Raw genomic sequence first — 21,154 nt, 5'->3', positions numbered from 1 at the left:
ACTGTGAGTACCACCTGCTGAAAAATGGGGTGCACATCCTTCTTCATGAGGCCAAAGGCTGCTTATGAGGTTGACCCAATCTCCCCTGCTGCAAATTCTGTACACAAAATGATTTTACTACTGTGCTAACCAACTGAAACAGCTTCCTGGTATGAGGCTGTTGTACTTTCTTGACATCCACCACGCAGGTGCTCTCTGCGAACTTGTTGATGACCTTGTTCTAGACCTTGGCAGTTGGTTTACTCTGGTGTTGGCTTAGATGTGGCAGATGATCACCCCTAGAGGCATATTCCAAAACCAAGTAGATGTGTTCAGTGGTTTTCAAGACATGGAACAATTTGATTATATTAGGGTGATCGAGGAATTTCATAATCTCTACCTCATTTTCAATAATATTAGAATTTGTTTTACCCCTTTCCAGCATCTTCAGAGCAACTGGTACTCCTGTGAGGAGGTGGAGAGCCATTTTCACCTGAGCAAAGTTTCCTGTACTGAGGGTCTTGAGGATCTTGAAATGATCCATGAGGACATCCTCTTCAGAGCATCTGTCCTGAGGGTCCTGCTGCATCATCACCTCCTCAGTCCTGCTTCCATCCATTGTCTATCTCAGTCCCAACTCACAATACTAGGTATAAAAAAATCAAAACCAATTCTGTTACATTTTGTTGTTATATTGAATTACTATGGCTGTAAATTACATATAGCAGAGTTGATTTTGGCTTCCAGAGGGAGCATCCATAATGGCAGGCAAGGTGTGGTTGAAGATGGAAGAAGCACAAAGCTAAGGGGTCATACGCTAGCCACACAGACAAGCAAAGCAGGAGAGGGTATAAATAGCTCCATAAAATATCATACTGGGAGAGACAAATGCCATGAGACGTCTCCTACAAACCAATTTCAGCGATACATTTTTAAAGTTACTTGTTTCACATTGAATGCTAGTGATGGCCAGAAAGATAGAAAGGGACCATTAGATGGACGGAGGCATGAAAGAGGCCTTAAGGGGAAGGGGAGAGCAGAACATATGAGACATGAAGGGGGAAGAAGGGACTACTAGGCGTGGGAGCAGTAGCCAAATCTAAGGATATATGAAAAACGCATGTGAAAATATGATCATATATGCTTATTAAAAACTACAATTTAAAAAGGAAATTTGTATGATACTGTCCTCAATAAATGAATATAGCTCCTTCTAATGGCCATTGGTTAAGTAAATATCCCAGTGTCAGATACTGTCAGCCAAGGAAACCCCAAAGGCCCTCAAAACAATAGAGACCATTGCCACTGTTCTTAACTGTTCATCAGACTTGGTGGTCAGATTCTATTAATGGACACCACTCACTTGGTCTCTGAATGTACAGAAATCAAGTTGAAGATGAGCTGCATGTTTTCTCCCTATGGGCTACTCTTCACAGTACCAAAGGTGCTCTGCAGACTGCTGGGGGAGAAGAGTCACCAGCAGTCTGACCCAGCTGTGAACCCAGGAGCTACAATAATGACTTCCCAAGCAAGACATGCTCTCTAGGGAAACTGTGCCTGAACTGTTGTGGGCTTAACAACCACTTTTCGACTGGAGGGAACTCATGTCTGATTCTGAAAACCGGTCAAGAACCCTTAGCAGGGAAGGTCATAGGCCCAGGGGGGACCTGCTGCTGTTTTGATTTCATGTTCTCAGATGACCTTCTAAATACACACGTTGATATTCACATATTCATAGATTGACGCTGCAGCCAACCGTCAGTGAAGCTTCCTACTGCTGTAGCCAAAGTAATGAGATTAAGAGACAGATGGTGGAGTGCTCAGCCCTAACTGAGACAGTTCTATCACCGCCTCCAAGACTCAGGGAATGTGGACAAAGAGAGGCAAAGAGATGCCTCTGGACATGGCATGACTTTAACACTCGTGAACTCACTTCATGCACTCAACCACACAAGCCTGGGCTCCCCAACTCTTTATCATTGGTAGAGGAAGGGGTCTATGAGACCCCATGGCCTTCTGAGGGACTACTGGAAAGTACTATTGGTTAGAATGAAATCATTTTCTTCAGTGATGTAGCCACTGTTAAGATGCCCTTGCTCAAGGGAACACTCCTCCATTGCTTCTGGGAGTGCAAAATTCATTGTCACTATAGAAATCAACACAGCAGTTGTTCAGAATCCTACCACTAGGACACTTGCTCAACTATGTTCATTGCAGCTTTATTCATAATCGTCAGACATTGAAACAACCTAGACATCCCTCAACCAAAGAATGAATAAAGAAAATGTGGTACACTTATACAATGGAGTATTACTCAGCTGTTAAAAATGACATCAAGAAACTTGCAAACAAGGGATGGAACTAGAAAAAAATCATCCTGCGCAAGGCAACCCAGATTCAGAAACTCAAATATATATTAACCTATAAGTGGGTATCAGCTGTTAAGTAAAAGATAACCACGCTATAATCCACAGACCCAGAGAGGCTAGGTAACAAGAGGGGGCTCTAGTGAGGGGGTACACGGATCTCTCTAGGAATGGGAAATGAAAAGATTTTGTGGTTGAACTGGGGGCAGGTGAGGATGCGAACAGGAAGAATCAAGATGAGGGGGAGAGAGTACTGGGAGAGATGATTGGAATGGGGGCATCTGGTGGGCAATGTGGAAAACTAGTCCAGGGGACGACCTGGAGCCTATGAGGGTGACACTAGCGAGGACTCCTAGCAATGAAGGATGCAGAGCCTGAGCTGTCCATCTTTGTAACCTGGTAAGGTTCCCAGGAGTGGGACTGGGACACCAACCCAGCCACAAACCCTTCAACCTATAGACCTGCCTGTAAGATGTGCTGGGGTAATGGTGGCTCAGAGCTTGTAGGAGTGGTCAGCCAATGGCTGGTCTAACTTAAGACCCACACCAAGAGAAGGAGCTCAGGCCCTGACACTGCTTGGATCCCAGAAAACTGAATCTCCCAGAGACCTAGGATGGAACCAAACATGACTGACAAAAAAAGTGAATGAAATGATTCCTAATGATATTCTGCTATACTCATAGACTGGTGTTTAGCCCAATCATCATCAGAGAGACTTCCTCCCACAGTTGATGGGAGCAGAGGCAGAGACCTACAGCCAAACATTAGGTGGAGCTCAGGGACCCCGAGGAAGAGGGGGAAGAAGATAGTAGGATCCAGAAGGGTTGAAGATATCAGGAGAACACAGCCCAGAGTCAACTAAGCAGTGCTCATAGAAGCTCACAGAAACTGAAGCATCAACCACAGAGCCTGCATGGGACTATTCTAGATATTCTATAAATGTGCTGTAGTTGTTTTGCTTGGGGTTTTTTTTTTTTGTGGGACTCCTAACAGTGAGAACGGAGGTGTCTCTGACTCATTTCCCTGCTCTTGAGACCCTTTTCCTGCTACTGGATTGCCTCATGCAGCCTTGTTATGAGGGTTTATGTTTCCTAGTCTTATTGCATCTTTATTGTTATGTCATCAGGTGGTATCCCTGGGAGGTCTGCTCTTTTCTGCAGGGAAAGGGAGGAGGAATGGATATGGAAGGAGTTGGGAGGAACTGGGAGGAGTGGAAGGAGGGGAGGGTGTGGTTGGAATGTTTTGTATGAGAGAATAATAAACAAGCAAGCAAGCAAATGGAGGGGGGGGATGCCCTTGCCCTTACTCTGGCAAATACTCTCTCACCCATTCAAGAACAATACATTCTAATGAAACTTAGGGGGCCACACATTAAAAAGAAGGTATATATGTTGGAGGGGGGCTTCTTGAGAAGAAGGGCTCAGGCAGGATAGGGAGAGGCATGAGAATGAGAAAGGGGACTGGGATGCGAATGACTAAAATTCATCCTATAACTATCAAACAATAATCAGAACTATACTAAACAACCTAATGATGCACTTCAGGTCAGAGAAAACAGAGCAAACCAGTTCCTAAGCAGTGGGCAGCAATGCATAAAAAGAACAAAAACTGAAATTAACAAAACGTTACCAGAAAAAAAGAAAAAGAAACAAAGATATTTGAGAAGACATATAAAACTGAAAACCGTTTACCCAAAACTAACCAAGAAAAAGGAGACACAAATTAATATAATTAGAGAAAGAAAGGAGACAATATCACTTCAGGTACCATTGAAATCCAGGACTGCTAGGAAATGTTTTGAAAACATACTTACTTTAGTGAACTGGAGAATCTGGAATAAGTGGGCACATTTCTAGGCACACATGGCCTAACAAAATTGAAGCAACAATTTGTAAAACATTATTAGTAGATCACCAACAAAGTTGAAAAGATAATGAACAAATCCCTAAACAGAAGAAAAGTCCAGTGCCACATGAAATGCAGAGAAAGCCTGAAAGACAAATTGAAGAAACGATCCCTGGACTAGTCCATTGAAAGGGACAGAATGCTTCCAAACTGCTTCCAGACCACCCTGATACCAAAACCTAATAAAGATGCCATAAATAGGAAAAATTATAAGCCTATTTCCTCCATGAGGCTTGGCTTGAAAATCTTAAGTGTGAATACTCAGTATTTCACACCAGTTTCAGCAACACATGAGACAGGCGATACAGGTCACAATGGAGTGAGTTCATCCAGGACTCATCAATTCAGGGATGGTTCCACATACTCAGACTGATAAGGGATACTGCATATAAACAGAATCCACAGAAAAATCACATGCTCACCATAAAGAAGAATAAAATGTCGACGTTTTTCAGGAGCCGGAGGTGATTGTGTATCATGTGACTAGCCCATGTCATAATCAGGGGTGGAGAGAAAAGGAGAAGGGGTGGAGAGAGAAGAGAGGAGAGATCAGAGAGGAGAGAAAGGAGAGAGAGAGGGAGAGAGAGAGAGAGAGAGGGAGAGAGGGAGAGAGGGAGGGAGGGAGGAGGGGGCAAGAAGGCGGTGGCCTAGTAGGAGCAGTAGCCAGTAACATAAAACCCAACCAATGAGGCTTTGACAAACCACCAAACAGTCAGAGTGAAGGGTCCACGCCAACAGTGTAATGGCAAGTGTGTCACAAGCTGTTGGGTTTAGTCACTTTAGTCACTGTGACTTTTCTCAGCTCAAGGTTCTTTTGCGAGGAGTGCTATGAGGACTCAGAGCCCTTCTCCCCAGAGAACGATGAGTGACCAGACCAAGCAAGAGAACTGTCTTTATAATGATTCTTTACTAGTAGCTTCTATAGCCAATGCATTAAGGGGGTTCACACTCTTAGCACTCATGTAATAGACAACACATAAATAATTCCATATCACAATTATTAACCCTACTAATCCTAATGCATAAAACCAATTCCTAACCTCCATTTGACTTATCAATTATCTATAAAGCATTTCTTAACCTTAATACAACTTATCAATTAACATTTCCTAATCTTTAAATAGCATTATACAACCTGATATCCTCTGTAAGATTTCTTCAGTCCTGAAAGGGACTTTTGGGTTTCTTCAGGATGGATGCCCAACCGCAGGAAGCTCAGCTCTTGAGCACGTAGTCTGTGTGGTCTGGCGATGGTCTGCTCTCGGGTCTGCTCTTGGGGAGGCAAAAACGTTCTGTCTGCTCTCGGGTCTGCTCCCGGGAGACAAAGCGTTCCATCTGCTCTGCCATGGTGCTGCTACGAGGCTCTGCTCTAGGGAAGCTAGCTCTACTTTCAGGAGCAAGGCTCTGCTCTCAGGAGGCAGGAGTTTGGAGGATCCTACCACTAGGCTCAGCAACATGCCAGGGCCATCATGAAAGTGAGATAACTGCCTTGCTTCTGCCCTCTCTTTTTATGCCCATCTGAAACTGCCTCTTGGCCGATCCTTCTAATAGCCTCATGTCCCAGGCTATCAGTATCCACTTAACACAGAAGGGTGGGGGTCCTCGTGTGGCAAGATTACTGTCATTACCAAGGTTACTGGCTGCAGCTTTCCCCTCTCGCAGGGCCAGATGGGTGTGTGGCAGCCTCTAAGTGGGCAAAATGTTCTCTTAATGTTCCTCCTTAATAATTTGCTACTTCACCCAGTTTTCTTACTTACTTTCTATTTTCTGAAATATACTTATCCTATATTTTCTATATTAGACCTATCCTTGTACTATAGCCTTCCTACTTTACCTGCACTACAGATTCCTCTTTTTTTTTTTTTAACTTATTCAGAGGGATCTGTGTCCATGCTCATTACAAAATGCCAACAGGCAAGACTGTACCTGGGTGTTGGATGAGGAGAACAGGAAGCGCCTTTCCCAAATGCGTGACTCTGCACACTGTCTTCGTCACTGGCGTCCTTGTATTGATGGACGCCAACTGTCTAGATAGCTGAACTTCCAACTATGAGTCCTGATTCAGGACCTAATTGGTCACACACGCAGAACCTAACCAATCAAGCCAGCCAAGCCCGGAGAGCTCAACTGACTGGGAAGGCTGAAGGCCTGTGACCTGCGTGGGTCTGTGGTGAGGAGGCTCTAGAGGGCGGGATGAGTGACACAACATAAGTATTCATTGTGACTGCTCTCCAGGGCTGTGCCTGCTCCTGCCGCCTCCCCCACCTTTCTGGCCTCTGTCCACAGAATTCATGGCATACTTCTTCCCTCCCCAGTCCTCTTCTCACCTGTAAAGAACCTGCACTGACTTTCTGAAGGTTGGAGGTCGGGTTTCTGTCCAGCCATTAGCTCTCTTCCTGAGGGACATGGCAGACAAGAAACTGTCCACCACTGGGTGGGTCTCTGTCAGCTGCTGGATTCAGGAATCACAGGACTGCAGATACTCATGGCTTCACGGAGCTGGTTGTCTAAAAGGCAAAGTGCTCTCGCTTGAGGAGCGCCAGTGTGTGCCGTCTCCACCCCTTCCCCTCTCTCCTCATTAATGCCTCTGCCCAATCTATGTTAAAAACCTTCTCTTAGTGAATTCCAAGTTTACATCATAAAAAGTCATGGCTTATGCACCTTCTTGTGGTGTCCAACGTCTTAAAAAATTGAGAATTTTCCTCATTCTGAGTCTTTTTCTATTCTCTGCCCTGAGTATGTGATGGGCCGTTCTACAGCAGACATTTCTGTTTCTCAGACTTGGAAACTTTCCCCAAACATATCATAACTTTCTCTCGTTTGCTGTATCTGCAAACGCTTTCATATTCTTTTTCAATCATCCTCAATTTCTTGTTATGCTTTATCGATGCCCTGAGTGTTCCCTCCAGATCTCCATTTGTGATTTTATTCCTTCATATTCTTATTGAATATTCCTGTTTAAGCACCCCTTTTAAAGTGTCCAGTTATTGCTTGCTGGATGCATAATATTCTCTCATCTCTCCGAGGACTTTGAAGAGGTTATGTAGCAGGACGCTATGAAATAGGGAACTTTGTGCAAAGCTGTGTGGTCAGCAGCCATTTGTTTCCAAGCCTTTGGGAAAACATAGCCTCCAATTTTAGAAGCTGAGTCCTACATGCAGAGCTGGAGGGAACTGAATGGTGACCTTGCTGTACTTTTAACTGAGCAGAAATCTACTTTGTTTATATTTTTTCATAATGCCTCATGGCTCTTAAAACTGTGTTACTGGATAATAGGGGAAACTGTGCCTGAGATATATTGTATGAAAGAAGAATAAATTTTTAAAAGGGACTCACTGATTCTTTTTAAAATTAGGTATTTTTAAATGTGTTTATGTGGATTAGTGTTTTGCTTACATGTATGCCTGTCAGAGGTCTTCAATACAGTTCCTCATGATTTGCTGACCCCCATGCATCAATTTAATTTGTTGCTACCTCATAACTACAATTTTGATACTGTTATGTATCATAATGTAAATATCTGATAAGCATATATATCTTATGTGCGACTGCTTTTGGGGTCGCAACCCACAGGTTGAAAACGCTGGGCTAGAGGGTTAGATGGAAAGTGATCTCAACACTGAGAGTTATGAAATCAAAACGCCTGTCAACTGCGGAGAACATTGAAGAGGGTCTACAGAAACCATTCAGCCAAGATCTAATGTGTTACATGAGCGTGAATAAGGACTTTCATCCCAACAGTGTGCAAACTGCTAGCATGTGCAGGGTGTTGTGAGGGAGGTGTCTATCAAGGAGTGATAGCTCCCCATTTTTGAGGGGATCCGGGGGTGTTTTCCGGGGTCTGACACTTCACAGGGCATATAGAGCAGTTGAGTTCAGGTCATTCAGGGTTTGATACACAGCAGTGTACCCAGGGTGCCTATGGTAGAGGGAGAGGTGTCTAACAAGGCCTGGTATCTAGCAGTAGAATTGGATGGTGGCACCAGGGTTCCGTCCCTCTACCTGCAAATTTTATGAAGTCATTTTTTTTCTTAGCTGAATAGTGTCCCATAGTGTATAACACTTTTAATTATCCAGTCATCAGTTGAAAGACATTTTGGTTTCTTTCCATTTCTGAACTGTTGTGAGTAGAGCAGTCGTGAGCGTGGCTGAGCAAGTCAAGTGTCTGCGGAACAGGGTGTTGAATCATTTGGGCATATGCCATGGAGTAGACAAGCTGGGTCATATGGTAGATTTTTAGCTTTTCGAAAATTGATGTTGGGGATTTGGAAAGATGAACAAAACTGACCTACCTTCAACCTGAATAACCCAGGTCCTCATAACATGCCTAGCCCTGGGCCTTCAGCCCTCTAGTACCCTATCTGACTCACACTTCTTCCAGAGAGAAGCTTCCACACCGAACGCATAGATCCACAGATCCAAGGACAGATGTCTCCTGAGAGTTGTGGACTTGACCTCGGAGCTCCAAGATCAACTTGGGAGTCAAGTACGTTGTGTCTGTGACCAAAGGCCTGGATATAGAGTCAAGAGGTTCCCTGACAAGATTGTTTGTGTCCTACAGTAAGTACCTAGGATCTCTAAGATGATTCACCAATTATCTTCTTCTGTGGACTTCACAAGGAGGATGTCTGTCAAGAGTGTGGTTGGTCACTATGTAGATCTTCTCCCCCTGAGAAGAAGACGAACAGTTCAAGCAGGTGTTAGTTGAGGTTCTCTAGAAGAACAGAACTGATAGAATGGAATTATGTATAAGGAGGATTTGAGTGACTTACAGACTGTGGCCCAGCTAGTCCAACAGTTGCTGTCTTCTGACAGAAAGGACAATAATCTGGTTATTGTTCAGTCCATGAGGCTGGATGTCTCAGTTGGTCTTCAGTCTACATTGGAATCCCAAAGAAGTAGGTTCTAATGCCAGTAAAGGGACACCTCCACAGCAAGACAGATGAACTTGCCCATGATAGTAAGGGCAAGGAGGTAAAGGTGAATGCTTTCTTCTTCTATGTCCTTTTATGTGAGCTGCCACCAGAAGGTGTGGCTCAGATTTAGGGTAGGACTTCCGACTTCAATTTATCCAGATTTAGGCTGGGACTTCCGACTTCAATTTATCCAGATTTAGGCTGGGACTTCCGACTTCAATTTATCCAGATTTCGGGTGGGACTTCCAACTTCAATTTATCCAGATTTCAGGTGGATTTCAGATTTCTGACTTCATATGATCCAGATTTAGAGCAGGTCTTTCCACCTCAAATATGCCCATCCAGAAATCCCTTCAGTGGTTTTCTCAGCTCCTGGGGTTTTAGCTTCCCAGCTGTAGTCAAGTTGACCACCATCATGAGCAAGCAGGAGGGTAAAGAAGCCGGCTTTGCCAGCCTGCCCCCCGCTTCTCTTCTCCTTTCTTGGTAAAGAGACCAGAGAAACCGGCACTGACTCTTAAGCAGCATGGATGTGTCCATGCCACAGGAAAGTCATCCAGCCTCTTGGTGAGCATCTCTGTGTATTTCAAAGACTCAATATTTGTTGTTCAGCAGTTAGTAGGGGTGGGAAATGTGGGATGCTTCATGGAAGACCTCCAGGGTTTGGAAGTGGAATGGCTCCAGGAACGACTGAGGATTGTGGAATAAAAGCTAATAAAGTTAGTGCCGTCTGTCTGCTATACTCACCATATGGAGGAAACAACTGAGAGCTAAAGGATAGGGTCAGTTCATGCTGTTAGACATTGCTCATGTTTTACTCAGTATCTCCTCAGTTGAGACTTTCTGCAGTAGCCAATGAACCTTCAAAGTCCTTCCCTGTTTTGTCCTGTCTCGCAGGCCCACTGTTCAGTGCTCTGGACTTGGCATCATTGTCCTGTCCACGCTCTGTTTAAAGGCTTTGTTACATGTGCAGAGCACATGTCTAACCCTTGAGTGTCTTGCAGATTTGGATACTCATTCAAGAAATGTTTGACATCCACGTGTTCCTGATGAAGTCAGCATGGGGACTTCACAAAGAATGCAGAAGCCAGGTCTTTGTGTAATTCTTGAGAGCTTTATGGTTGGGTAAGACACAAGTGATACCCACCAACATGTTTGGCGAATGCCTGTAAATGTCAAAGTATCCAAAAGGTAAAAAACTGATGATTCTAGAAGCTGCTTAATGAGAAGATGGTTAATTGGGAATTAACTCAAAGGTGGTTAGTTGGGAATCCCAGGGCTAGGAATGAGTTACCTCCCTAGGAGTTGTGGGCCACAGAAGCCCTCCAGTCCCCAAAGCAACGAAGGCTATTGCCACAGTTGGTTTCATTTCAGAACTGAACAAGACCCTGTTGCCGAAGAGGTTGCATGATTTGGCTTCCAGGCTTGGAGGAACAAATCTAGGACTGGGACCCAAGTGTTCCATGCTGTGAGCTAGCTCTGTAGTACCTGGAGATGTAAGGATGCTGGGGAGAAGAAAGACCAAAAGGTCTACCCCACTGTGGACCCTGCATGCATCAAGATGGAAGTGCCAGGCAAAATGTCTCAGCTGGTGCAATGGTAGGCCAAGTTGTTAGGGACAGAACCAACTTTTTGATTGGCCTTAAGGCTTGCTTCACAGGAGACTCTGATCTAGTACTGAGAGCATAGAGAAAAACTGGGAAGGGACGACGTAAATCATAAGCTCCAGTGGAAAAACAAGTGCTGCTGATGAATTCAATGATACGCCAGCTCAAGTGCTTCCCACAACTGTATTACGACCGTGGGTTATTACCACACTCTGTGTCTGTTGGGTACTTTTCCATTTCCTGTTTTTTGTTCTTTCTCTCACTTGTGTTTTGTAGTAAGAGAAACTCCCCACGAGACTCACCAACTTCCACATTCTGGAGATGGACAGATGAATAGAAAGTCATGAGGATGTGTTGTTCTGAAGGGAGGAGGAGAAACAGTCACACATCTGTATCACCCCCTCCAAGGCTCAGGGACCATTGCGGAAGAGGAGGTGGAAAGAATGTAAGAGCCAGAGGATGGGGTGGACTGTGTTGTGGGTGACTGTCCTTCCCAGACAAGTGGATGCCATCTTACAGAGTTCATCTATGTATGCATGCAAAAGATCTTCCCAGTGGGAGTTGGCTGGAGGCCTACTCCAGTTGGATCCAACTTCTCCCTCCCACCTAACAAGGATGCATGTGGAGTGAGGGAGCAGCTAAAGGATATAAGAACTGGGAAGAAGAGAGCAGGGGCTCCATCTAGGCAGCTGTGGGGAAAACCCTGGCTGGTGCTGGGTAAGGCTTGGGACTGACAGATGTGGCTCGTTGTGGGCAGAGTGTCCACACCCCTGTAAGGCATCCCTTCCATTAGCTTTGTAAGGAAGTTCAATACATTCATTGGTTCTCCAGAGTGCACTTTGACAGAATTCTGCCTCAGTTTGTGGTTGGGACCTCAGAATGAGTGGTAGAGATGGTGCCAAAATTCCTCAGAAAAAGAATTTTAACAATAGATGGTGTGAGGCCTTCCACATTCAAACCCTAAGGAGGATGGAATACATTTTTAACTCGAATAATAACAAAAAAGCTGTGGTAGCCATGAAGACAGACTCAGAAAGTTCTGTGCTTCCCTGGATAGGAGACATACATGTTGCCTAGTTAATGAGTTTACAGACTACTTTAATAGCCTTTTCAACTGGACCCTAAAATTCTCTAATGACCCAGATGACTGCAAACCTCATCAACTCTACACTAGCACTCAATTCCTTTTCTTTAAACTTGTATTTATGGGCATCAAAAGGATGTTGGCTCTTCCTGACACTGTGATAGTGTAAGAAAGTAAGCTGTCCCTCAAGATGTCCTAGTCCATAATTTGTCTCAAGAGTGATTTGGTGGGAGGGGAAGACACTTAGCATGAGATTAATTTGTAAATTAACAGAAAGACGGGGAAAGCGTAGCAAGGGGCAGGTGATCAAGGTGCACATCACAATGCAGCCTCACTCTCCACCAGAACAAAATCCTATTCACCATAGCACAATACCAGTTTTCACAGTTAATATATGGTGACAAAAATTTTTAAAGAAATAAACCAAAGTAAAGAGTGTCAAAGAAAACTGAATAATTAAAAATAGAAATATGGGTGAACATAAAAAAAACAGAAGCATAATATAAACCTCAAACCAAAAGCTATAAATCAAAACCAAGAAAAAAAAAATCCCTTCCACCCCCTAAGAAGCAAACTCACTGTGTTCAGGTCAGTGTGGACCTTTTTCGGGCACTATACCTGCATAAATGTGCTCCACATTGGGCACCAAATATGACAACTCTTTCTTTGGACCACCAGCTCCTGAATAATGACATGGAGACTTTTAATAATTATGAAAGCTTGGATTTAGCTTAGCTTTGTTGCAAACTAGCTCCTAAATTAACTCATTTATATTATCCTATGGTCTGTCATGTGGTTCATTAGCTCTCCTCTCCTCACTACCATAGATCAAATTCCTCTGTATCTGGCTGAGAAATCTCTTGTGTTTTAGATTCTTTCCCAGAGTTCCTATCTCTCCTTGGAAGTCCCTCCTATCTTCTCTTGCCTATCTATTGGCCATTCACCTCTTTATTACACTAAGCAAAAAGTACCTTAGGCAGGTAAGGAAGGACAGAGATACATCTTCACACAGTCTACAAAAAGATTGAACAGACCACTATCCTGATTTTGAGGTGGAGTGAACCACCACCAACTTGTTTATGTCTTGATCAACAGTCAACAATTATTGCCATCTCTTGATCCCATTTCAGGCTATTGAGCAGGCACAGATATTATTCTTTATTTTTCATTTGTTTGTTTTTGTTTTTTGAGATAGGGTTTCTCTGTATAATAGCCCCCCATTCAGGAATTTACTTTGTAGGCCAGGCTGCTGGAACTCAGAGATTTGCCTGCCTCTGCCTCCTGAGTGCTGAGATTAAAGGTGTGTGCTACCATGACCAGCTACAGATACTGTTCTTATGTTCTTATGTTATGGGGCCCCTTTTTGGCAGTTCATTGAAAAGCTGGCCATCTACCTAATACAGGTACCATGAACTACAATGCAAACAGGAGAGGATCATGGAATCTACTCTATCATTAGTGCCATTTAGACACCATCTGTGCTGTATAAGCATGGAGGTTCCATGCACAGAATGAAGCATGAACAAGCCTATGCCATCACACCATAGTGGTGCCCACTGGCCCATCAGAGAGCATGAGGGCTCAATGAGTTTTGTGTCTGTGGATTGAGCACCACACACTAACATACCTGTTCCAGCATTCAGACATATAAATATATGTGTATGTTCACAGTCACACACACGCATATGCACACATAAAAAGATTCAAACAAACCAGAAAGCAGCAATGCAAGGCAGTCACCAGTCACTGTCATCTACAAATGAACACTCCTGCCTGCTCCTTGACTTTCTACAGTTCAACGAGTTGTGAAAAAATTCAGGTATCCATGAAAGACACATGAGTTGAGGGAGCAAAACCTATATCTATTAATCTTTTATTATCCATTTTAATACTTTATAGTTATCTACAAGCTTCCTAAAAGTTATATAAAATCAAAAGTGGGAAAACTTCACATGTACTAGTTTCCTATATTTTTTTTTTTTTTTTTTTTGGTTTTTCGAGACAGGGTTTCTCTGCAGCTTTAGAGCCTGTCCTGGAGCTAGCTCATGTAGACCAGGCTGGTCTCGAACTCACAGAGATCCGCCTGCCTCTGCCTCCCGAGTGCTGGGATTAAAGGCGTGCGCCACCACCGCCCGGCTCTAGTTCCCTATTTTTAAAAATCATTTCTAACTTACATGAATCAAAGGAAACATATTTCCTTAACATATGTAAAACCAACAAAATCCATCAGAAAAAATAAAATATGGTGATGGTTAATTCTGACTAGAATAAACCATTTTATGGTTTTCCTAGGATAAAAACATCAGAAACACTGGATTAAGACAGTCTACCATCTTCTAAGCCACTGAGGGCCACTGAATGGCAGCCATGTTTGAGGGCCTTGGGGGCAACATCCAAACTCATGAAGCTCGCAAGGCTAACATACTTGGGCCTATCACTGTATACTCCACCTGTCAGACCTTCTGAGCCACCTTCTCTTTCCCTCCCTAGGACTTTGTGGGTCCAAAACTTTCACCTACTATTTGTAGAAACCCCAGATTACCCTGGGCTCTTGCCCCACACTAAGCCCCGCAACCCTCCTCCCAACCTTGTCTTACCCCCAAACCCCTTCTTACTCCTGCTCAGAAGCAGTGGAGACCCTCTGCTCTCCTGGGCCTGGGCTTTTAGACCAAGCATTTGCAGATCCTGTCTCACCCTCTTTGTAGATGGGAACTCACTCATGGACAGATCAGGAAACTGCCCACAGCCTATGCAGTGGTCATCCATACCAAGATTGTGGAGGTAGTCCGTCTACCAATGAAAATCATGTCACAAAAGGTGGAGCTGATTGCCCTCACTCGGGCACTCCAGATAACTAAAGGAGAGAGTCAACATCTACACTGACTCAAAATATGCTTTCTTAAAAGCCCACACCCATTCTGTCTTATGGAAAGAAAGAGGCTTCCTCACTACTAAGGGCCATCCCATTGTCAATGGACCCCTTATAGCCACACCCCTGGAGGCCTTCCAGCTCCTAGCAGAGGTAGCTATAATCTACCAACTGGGGCACCAGGCCTCCAAGGATCCAGTGGCGTTGAGCAATGCCAGGGCCAACTAGGTAACCCAGAGGCTGGCCTCCAGTTCCACTGAACCCATGAGACATGCATTTTTTACTTCCTCCTATTAACTCTGTTACCAACCAGAGGAAAGAGACAAACTCCCAAATAAAGGGCCACACAGACAAAAGATGGACAGCTCCGCCTAAAGAACGGCCTCATCCTTCCCTGGAGCAGACACTCTCCATCATCTCTGACACCCACAACACCCTCCACACAGGTCCCAAGGCTTTGTTCCTCCTCTTAGAGCCCTGATTTGATCCCACCAATCCTCGAACCCAATTTTTACAGATTCACTCTACCTGCCTGAGATGGCTGGGGAAAGCTGAAGGATGCCCTACACCTGAGATGGTCCCTGGAAAGCTGAAGGATGCCCTACACCTGAGATGGTCCCTGGAAAGCTGAAGGATGCCCTAAACCTGAGGTGGGCACTGGAAAGCAGAAGGACGCCCTAAACCTGAGGTGGGCACTGGAAAGCTGAAGGACGCCCTACACCTGAGATGGGCACTGGAAAGCAGAAGGACGCCCTAAACCTGAGGTGGGCCCCGGAAAGCTAAATCATCTTGTCACTCTCCACAGGGCAGCATGTTGTGAGTTTGGGTGGCAAAAATGAACTGGCTCTCAAAGCCTGGGGAAATGATTTGCTACTCTTCCTAGGAGGCTTCAAAGGCCCTACCCACATCTTTGGCACCACAGTTCCTCAGGGACAGCATTAGCTTAAGGAGCCACGGGCTACATGTTACAACCGCACCTACTGTCAGAAATTCCCCATAGCAAGGGCTGTGTACATGGCAGAGAATGCTGAGTGTGTGGGATTCAGGGACTAAAAGGGGAAATACACTGCCTGCCTCCTTCCTCTGTGACCTCTTTCAATGGACACCAGCAGGAAAAGCTCAGGGACTTCAGTCTGCAGGAATGAGCTTGGCCTGGCTGGACCTCAGCTGACCAGATCCAGCTCCCCATTAACATGGATGAACCTGGGCCCTCTCCCTTCTTGCTCTCTACCTGATTCTTCTCCACCTGAGTCGGGGTAAACACGCGGTCAAATAAGCCTCCAGGTCACACCCAGCACAGCTGCTGAGCCAACAGCTCTGAAAGCAAAGCACTGGTGTACACTTTGGAAACTCCAAGGGACCTGGATGTTGCCACAGCAGACATTGGTGCTGGGACCAAATGGCCTGGCTCATAACTTAAAGACCATACCCACCAAACATCCTCGGTCCCAAAGAGCAAGTTACTGAGCATCTCTGAGATGCAGCTTCCTCCCCTGTGAGGTGGCCATCAGGCCTATGTTGGAATAGTCTATGTAAAGATCCTGGAGCACATTAGCTTCTGGTGACTGCACACATCCCCTCCAGCAGCGTGGGTAATGTGCAGCCAGGCACTGAGTGTGGTGTTGGGTTTGTGGTCCTGCTCATCACCTGACTATCTCCTCTCATGTTGAAGACTAAAGGCAACAACACCTTTTACTAAGCAGATAGAACATGATCACCCTCACCCCCACAGAGCTACCCAGCTACCTCTATGGTCTTTAGATAAAGCCTCTTTCAGAAAAGACCACCTAGTCAGTGCTCAAGCTCTTGACTCTCTGGAGCATCTGTCTAGGGGCTAACAGGACATAGCTGCCACCTTCTCCTTGCCCAGGCCCTGACTTCACTGGGGTGTGGCTGGCCCAAGGGCCTAGCTCAGTAGTTATCCAATGACCTGGACTCACTCTGGCCCCACGAGCAAGCTCAGGGCCAGGCGATGTGAATCTTGCCTCCTACTCATGACCCTGAACCCATTCAGATGAACTGTCTGGCCAGGGACAGAATTGCCAGAGGCCACCTCATAGGAGCAGCAGGGAGCCATTGACCTCAGAGCGTGGGTCCACCAGGAAGCAAAGCTCTGGTGGATAAAGCTCTGCTGGGTAAATCTCCAATAGGAAAGACCCCAACAACCTCAGCCCCAGCATGTCTCTTGCTACTGCTGTGCCTCTGCACGTGTGCCGCTGCCATCTTTCTCTGGTATCCGGCATGGCATGAATGGGCATGGGAAGATCCCCGCTGCCCTCAGTGTAGTCTTGGAAATATCCTATTCTACTGGGCATTTTTACCTGTGGATTATTGTGAAGATGATTTCCTCCTAAGCTGTTTAACTGAGCAATGATCTTATATAATAATAGTGTTAGTTTAAGTAGGAATTTGATGATTGGTTTTTTTTTAAATAAACATAGTAAGGGATTATGAAAGAGGTTAGTTTAGTGGAAAAATTAACATAGGTAAATACAGGGAGATAAAATGTTGCCCCTTCCTCTGATAAAGCAGAGGCTCAAGAGGATAAAAAAATGAAACAAGAAAGTATCACACAGCTAGAACACGTGCGTTTCTGTTGAGGAGTTGTATGGGCTGTAACTTAAGTTAGCGATTAAGAAGAACTTGTGTCCCAGCAACTCAAATTCTTTCAGTCTTAATATTGGGAGATGTGGTCACAGGTTTCAGAGGCCATCATAGCTGAAAAAAGCTTTCAAAATGACGTAAGGCTATATTAAGATGTTTCGTTAACAGTTCTGAGGTGAAAAACCCAAGAAAACAATCTAAAGTTTAGAAAGGCACATGGTTGAGTCAGGGACTCATTAAGGTTGGCGAACAGGAACAGAGCAGCCCAAATATTATTAGGTGACAAGCCTTTCTTGCCAGGATTGGTTGGTGACCAAAGGCGATGATTAATTCCTTATACCCACATCTGCCCTTAGATTTCTGATAAAAAACAACAAAGAGAAACTTGATGAGTGGGTGTGCACCCTGAGGACTTAGAGACGACTGATTGTTTTTCATATATGAAAGTTTAGGTTTGTGATTCCTTTAAGATTCTTTATAAGATTTTCTTTTGAGATAAAAAAAAATAAAATGTTTCTTCCTTACTGCAAAGTGAAGCCTGCCAGCAAAATAACTGGCTGAGAAAAATACCTTGATTGCTTAAACTTTTAATCTATAACAAGTTGCTTGGGAATGAATGTTCGTACGTTATTGGGATGACTTGTTTTTCACTTGTAGTGCATAAAACATCTAATCATGTAAGGGATATGGTAAAAATGGTGATTTTTTTTACTTGTAATTTTATTTTTAATAATTCTTGAAAAACAGAATGTAACCACATTGTAATTTTTACATTCCTTGAAACAGTTTTCTGGGGTATTTAACCTATAAGGGAGACAAAAAAAGCTAGAAGGAAAACATCAAAAAGGAGGAAAGGAAAACATAAGAAAAGATGTAGGAGGAAAGTCAGAAGGAAGACATCAAGATAGACAGAAGGGAAACAAACAAACAAAAATCGAGTAGATCAAGTGACAGAGTAATAAAATGAACTAACCTTTGGCCCGCAGAAAAGTCCTCCTGTGTCTGTGTGTCCACTGGTTCACCTGCTCTGCATCTCCTCTTCAGTGTCTCTGACCTGCTGAAGGCTTGCCGTTCATCAGCACCCTTGGGGAGATCCTGCCATGTTGGAGATGTGGGAGATGTGTCTGTTTGTGTATGTGTGTTAATATGTGTGTGTATGTATGTATATGTGTGTGTGTGTGTTTCCTTTCATTGCATGCCCCAACTTAAGTTTTACTCCCTCAGAGAAGTCAAAAGTCCACTGACTCCTCAGGCTCACCTCCAAATCCTGAGCTCTTGGAGGCTGGTCCTCATGGCAGTGATACAGAATGGATGCCATACTGTATAAGTGTGAAAAGATGCTGTCCATCTTCAACATCTCCGTGATGGTCTAGGCACATGCCTTAGGGTTTCTACTGCTGTGAAGAGACACCATGACCATGACAACTCTTATAAAGGAAAAGCTTTTAACTGTGGTGTCTTGCACTTTCAGAGATTCAGTCCATTATCATCATGGCGGGTCATGGCAGTGTGCAGGCAGACATAGTGCTGACTGGGTTTGATCAGAAAGCAGCACGAAATGATCTGAGACATTAGGTATGGCTTGAGAATATATGTGACCTCAAAGCCTGTCCCACAGTGACACACTTCCTCCAACAAGGCCACTCCTACTCCAACAAAGCTACACCTCCCAATAGTGCCAGTCCCTTTGGTGGTTATTTTCTTTCAAACCACTGCAGCATAGAAGGCCAGGGTGAAGGTGAGCTGTCCTCATGACCCTTCCAAAGTCACACCTATGTCTTCTCCCTGTCCTCCTTTGTAAGGCAGGCCAGTGCCAGTTGTTCTTGGGCTTGAGGCAGGCTGGCCTCAACAACCTCACACTTCCCTTTGTACTCAGGCCAGTACTGAGGTTAGATCAGACTCCTGCAACTTATCTTTTCCCAAAGGACTCAGTGACATCTTCAGCAGTGAGAGCCCCATACATTTGGCCCCTGCATTCAACACTGTATGGGTGGCCACTTTAAGTGCAAGGAGCCACTCTCTACCCAGGAGAACATGTACACAACTCGTACAGCAAGACACACAAGCTGACAGTGCTGGCTAAAACCCCTAGCCTGATGGTGATCAATGTTTCTGTCTAGGCCTGACCCTAAATGTGGACACGGGGTTCAAATGATTTTCACAGCTACTAACAATAGCATCTGGAGTTGCTATGCCCTAGGCCTGGCAAGGCCCACTCACCTCTACAAAGCAGAGCACAATCAAAGTGACACACATTCTTCTCCAGCTCGCCGGCACTGTCCTGTCAACAGAAGACAGGCTTGACTCTGATTTAAGTCCATGCAAAAGGGGCTGCTTCCTCCTTGTGACTCACTGGCCCAGAATGACATGAGACTGGTCCTCTAGCCTGGAAGGGATGGGGGCCATGGAACAGGAAGCAAAACCAACACCAGCCAGGGGAGCCTGGGGCGTCAGGACCCACAGCGCTCTGGGGTCCTGTCGAGCTCGGGTTTTACAGGCTTTGCTCTGCACTGAGCTACAGGACTCACCCATCCTGAAAAGAACAGCAAGAGGCATTCTGACACAGGTATCCATCTGCCTGCTAATCTCACATGCCATCCGTTAAGCTGGCCACACTGGAATCCAAGTCCTACAGCACCAAGAGATGCAGCATCTTCTACTGTGGACAGTTAGACCCATTAAGGTGACTCTACCTTGGCAAGACTATGAGGAAAAACCTGGTTTTGTGGGACTCTCCTGTTCCCCTTCCTTCCACCTGGTTTTATGTGACTCCATTTTTTCCTCCATCCTGTGGAGTCATTCTTCTCTTGGAAGTACAGTTTCTTCTCTGGTCTGGCAAACTATTGCAAGGGAGGGCCACTTGTTCTTCCCAGCTGCCCGGCTAGCTTAGTCTCGAAAAAAACCACACAAAACTGTATTCATTAAATTGCTGCTTGGCTCATTAGCTCTAATTCTTATTGGCTAACGCTTACATCGTAGTTTAACCCATTTCTATTAATCTGTGTATTGCTATGTGGCAGTGGCTCACAGGCTATGTTTCGGCAGCATGTCTTACTCTGGTGTTGGATCCATTGTGGCTCTTTGTCTCTCTGCCTTCCTTCTTCCAACATTCAGTTCTGTTTTCCCTGCCTACCTAAGTTCTGCCCTATCAAAAGGCCAAGGCAATTTCTTTATTCATTAACCAATTAATGCAATTCATAAACAGAAAAAACTCCTTCACTAGCAAACAACAGAATAATCGTCCTAAGCCCTTCACTGGTCTCCTCTTCACCTGCTTCCATCCACCCCATAGGCGAGGAGAGGCTATGGTCACTCTCTGGGGTTGAACACTGGTGAGGTTTGGTTCAGATGTTTCTAGGGGGTCAAGCTCTTATCCTGATGAGCATCTGTGGTGGTCACATTCCCTAGTCCCTCTTCGGAGCTCCTGAACATGGTGTTTGATGGAGGAATGAGCTGTTTAGGGGGATATTCATTCTGGGGTTAACTGGGTGATGTGGTGTCCAGAAAGGATACTCAGGTTCTGTTCAAGGTCATGCTGCACAGGGCCATAAACACACTCTTGGAAGCCCTGCCTCTCTTCTGTAAGCTGCTGCTCAGCTTCTTATTATGGTTGTGCTGTACAGGACCACAGGACATGTTCTTAGAAGCCCTGCTTCTATTCTGCAAGGTGCTACTCAGAAACTGCTCACCATGGTCATGCTATATGTGACTACAAGACACATTTTTTGGAAGTGCTGTTTCTCTTCTGCAGGCTGCTACTTAGGAGCTGTTCATCATGGTCATGTTGCACAGGACCACAGGATACATTCTTGGAAGCCACACTTCGC

At 44.9% G+C, this 21,154-nt stretch overlaps 1 protein-coding gene across 23 annotated transcripts in view; it reads right to left on the bottom strand.

The window, feature by feature from the left end:
• LOC119816195 (sperm motility kinase X-like) overlaps positions 1-21,154 on the bottom strand; it is a 40,987-nt gene extending 19,833 nt beyond the window's left edge. For 14 of the 23 annotated variants that reach the window (XM_042055196.1, XM_042055199.1, XM_042055207.1 and 11 more), the window contains exons 1-3: positions 18,586-20,110; positions 18,301-18,410; positions 308-625 (exon numbers count right to left, since the gene is read on the bottom strand). In XM_042055196.1, the coding sequence (XP_041911130.1) occupies positions 308-598 (291 nt within the window). In that variant the 5' untranslated portion in view covers positions 599-625; positions 18,301-18,410; positions 18,586-20,110. Of the gene's footprint in view, positions 1-307; positions 626-18,300; positions 18,423-18,585; positions 20,111-20,598; positions 20,732-21,016 lie in introns of those variants that run through there. The other 9 variants (XM_042055208.1, XM_042055212.1, XM_042055205.1 and 6 more) reach the window with 9 other exon arrangements.

This window comes from Arvicola amphibius, chromosome 6 (assembly GCF_903992535.2).
Source record: "Arvicola amphibius chromosome 6, mArvAmp1.2, whole genome shotgun sequence".
NCBI lineage: Eukaryota > Metazoa > Chordata > Mammalia > Rodentia > Cricetidae > Arvicola > Arvicola amphibius.
The sequence above is the reverse complement of the archived record's forward strand: the minus strand, read 5'-3'. Positions and strand labels throughout refer to the sequence as shown.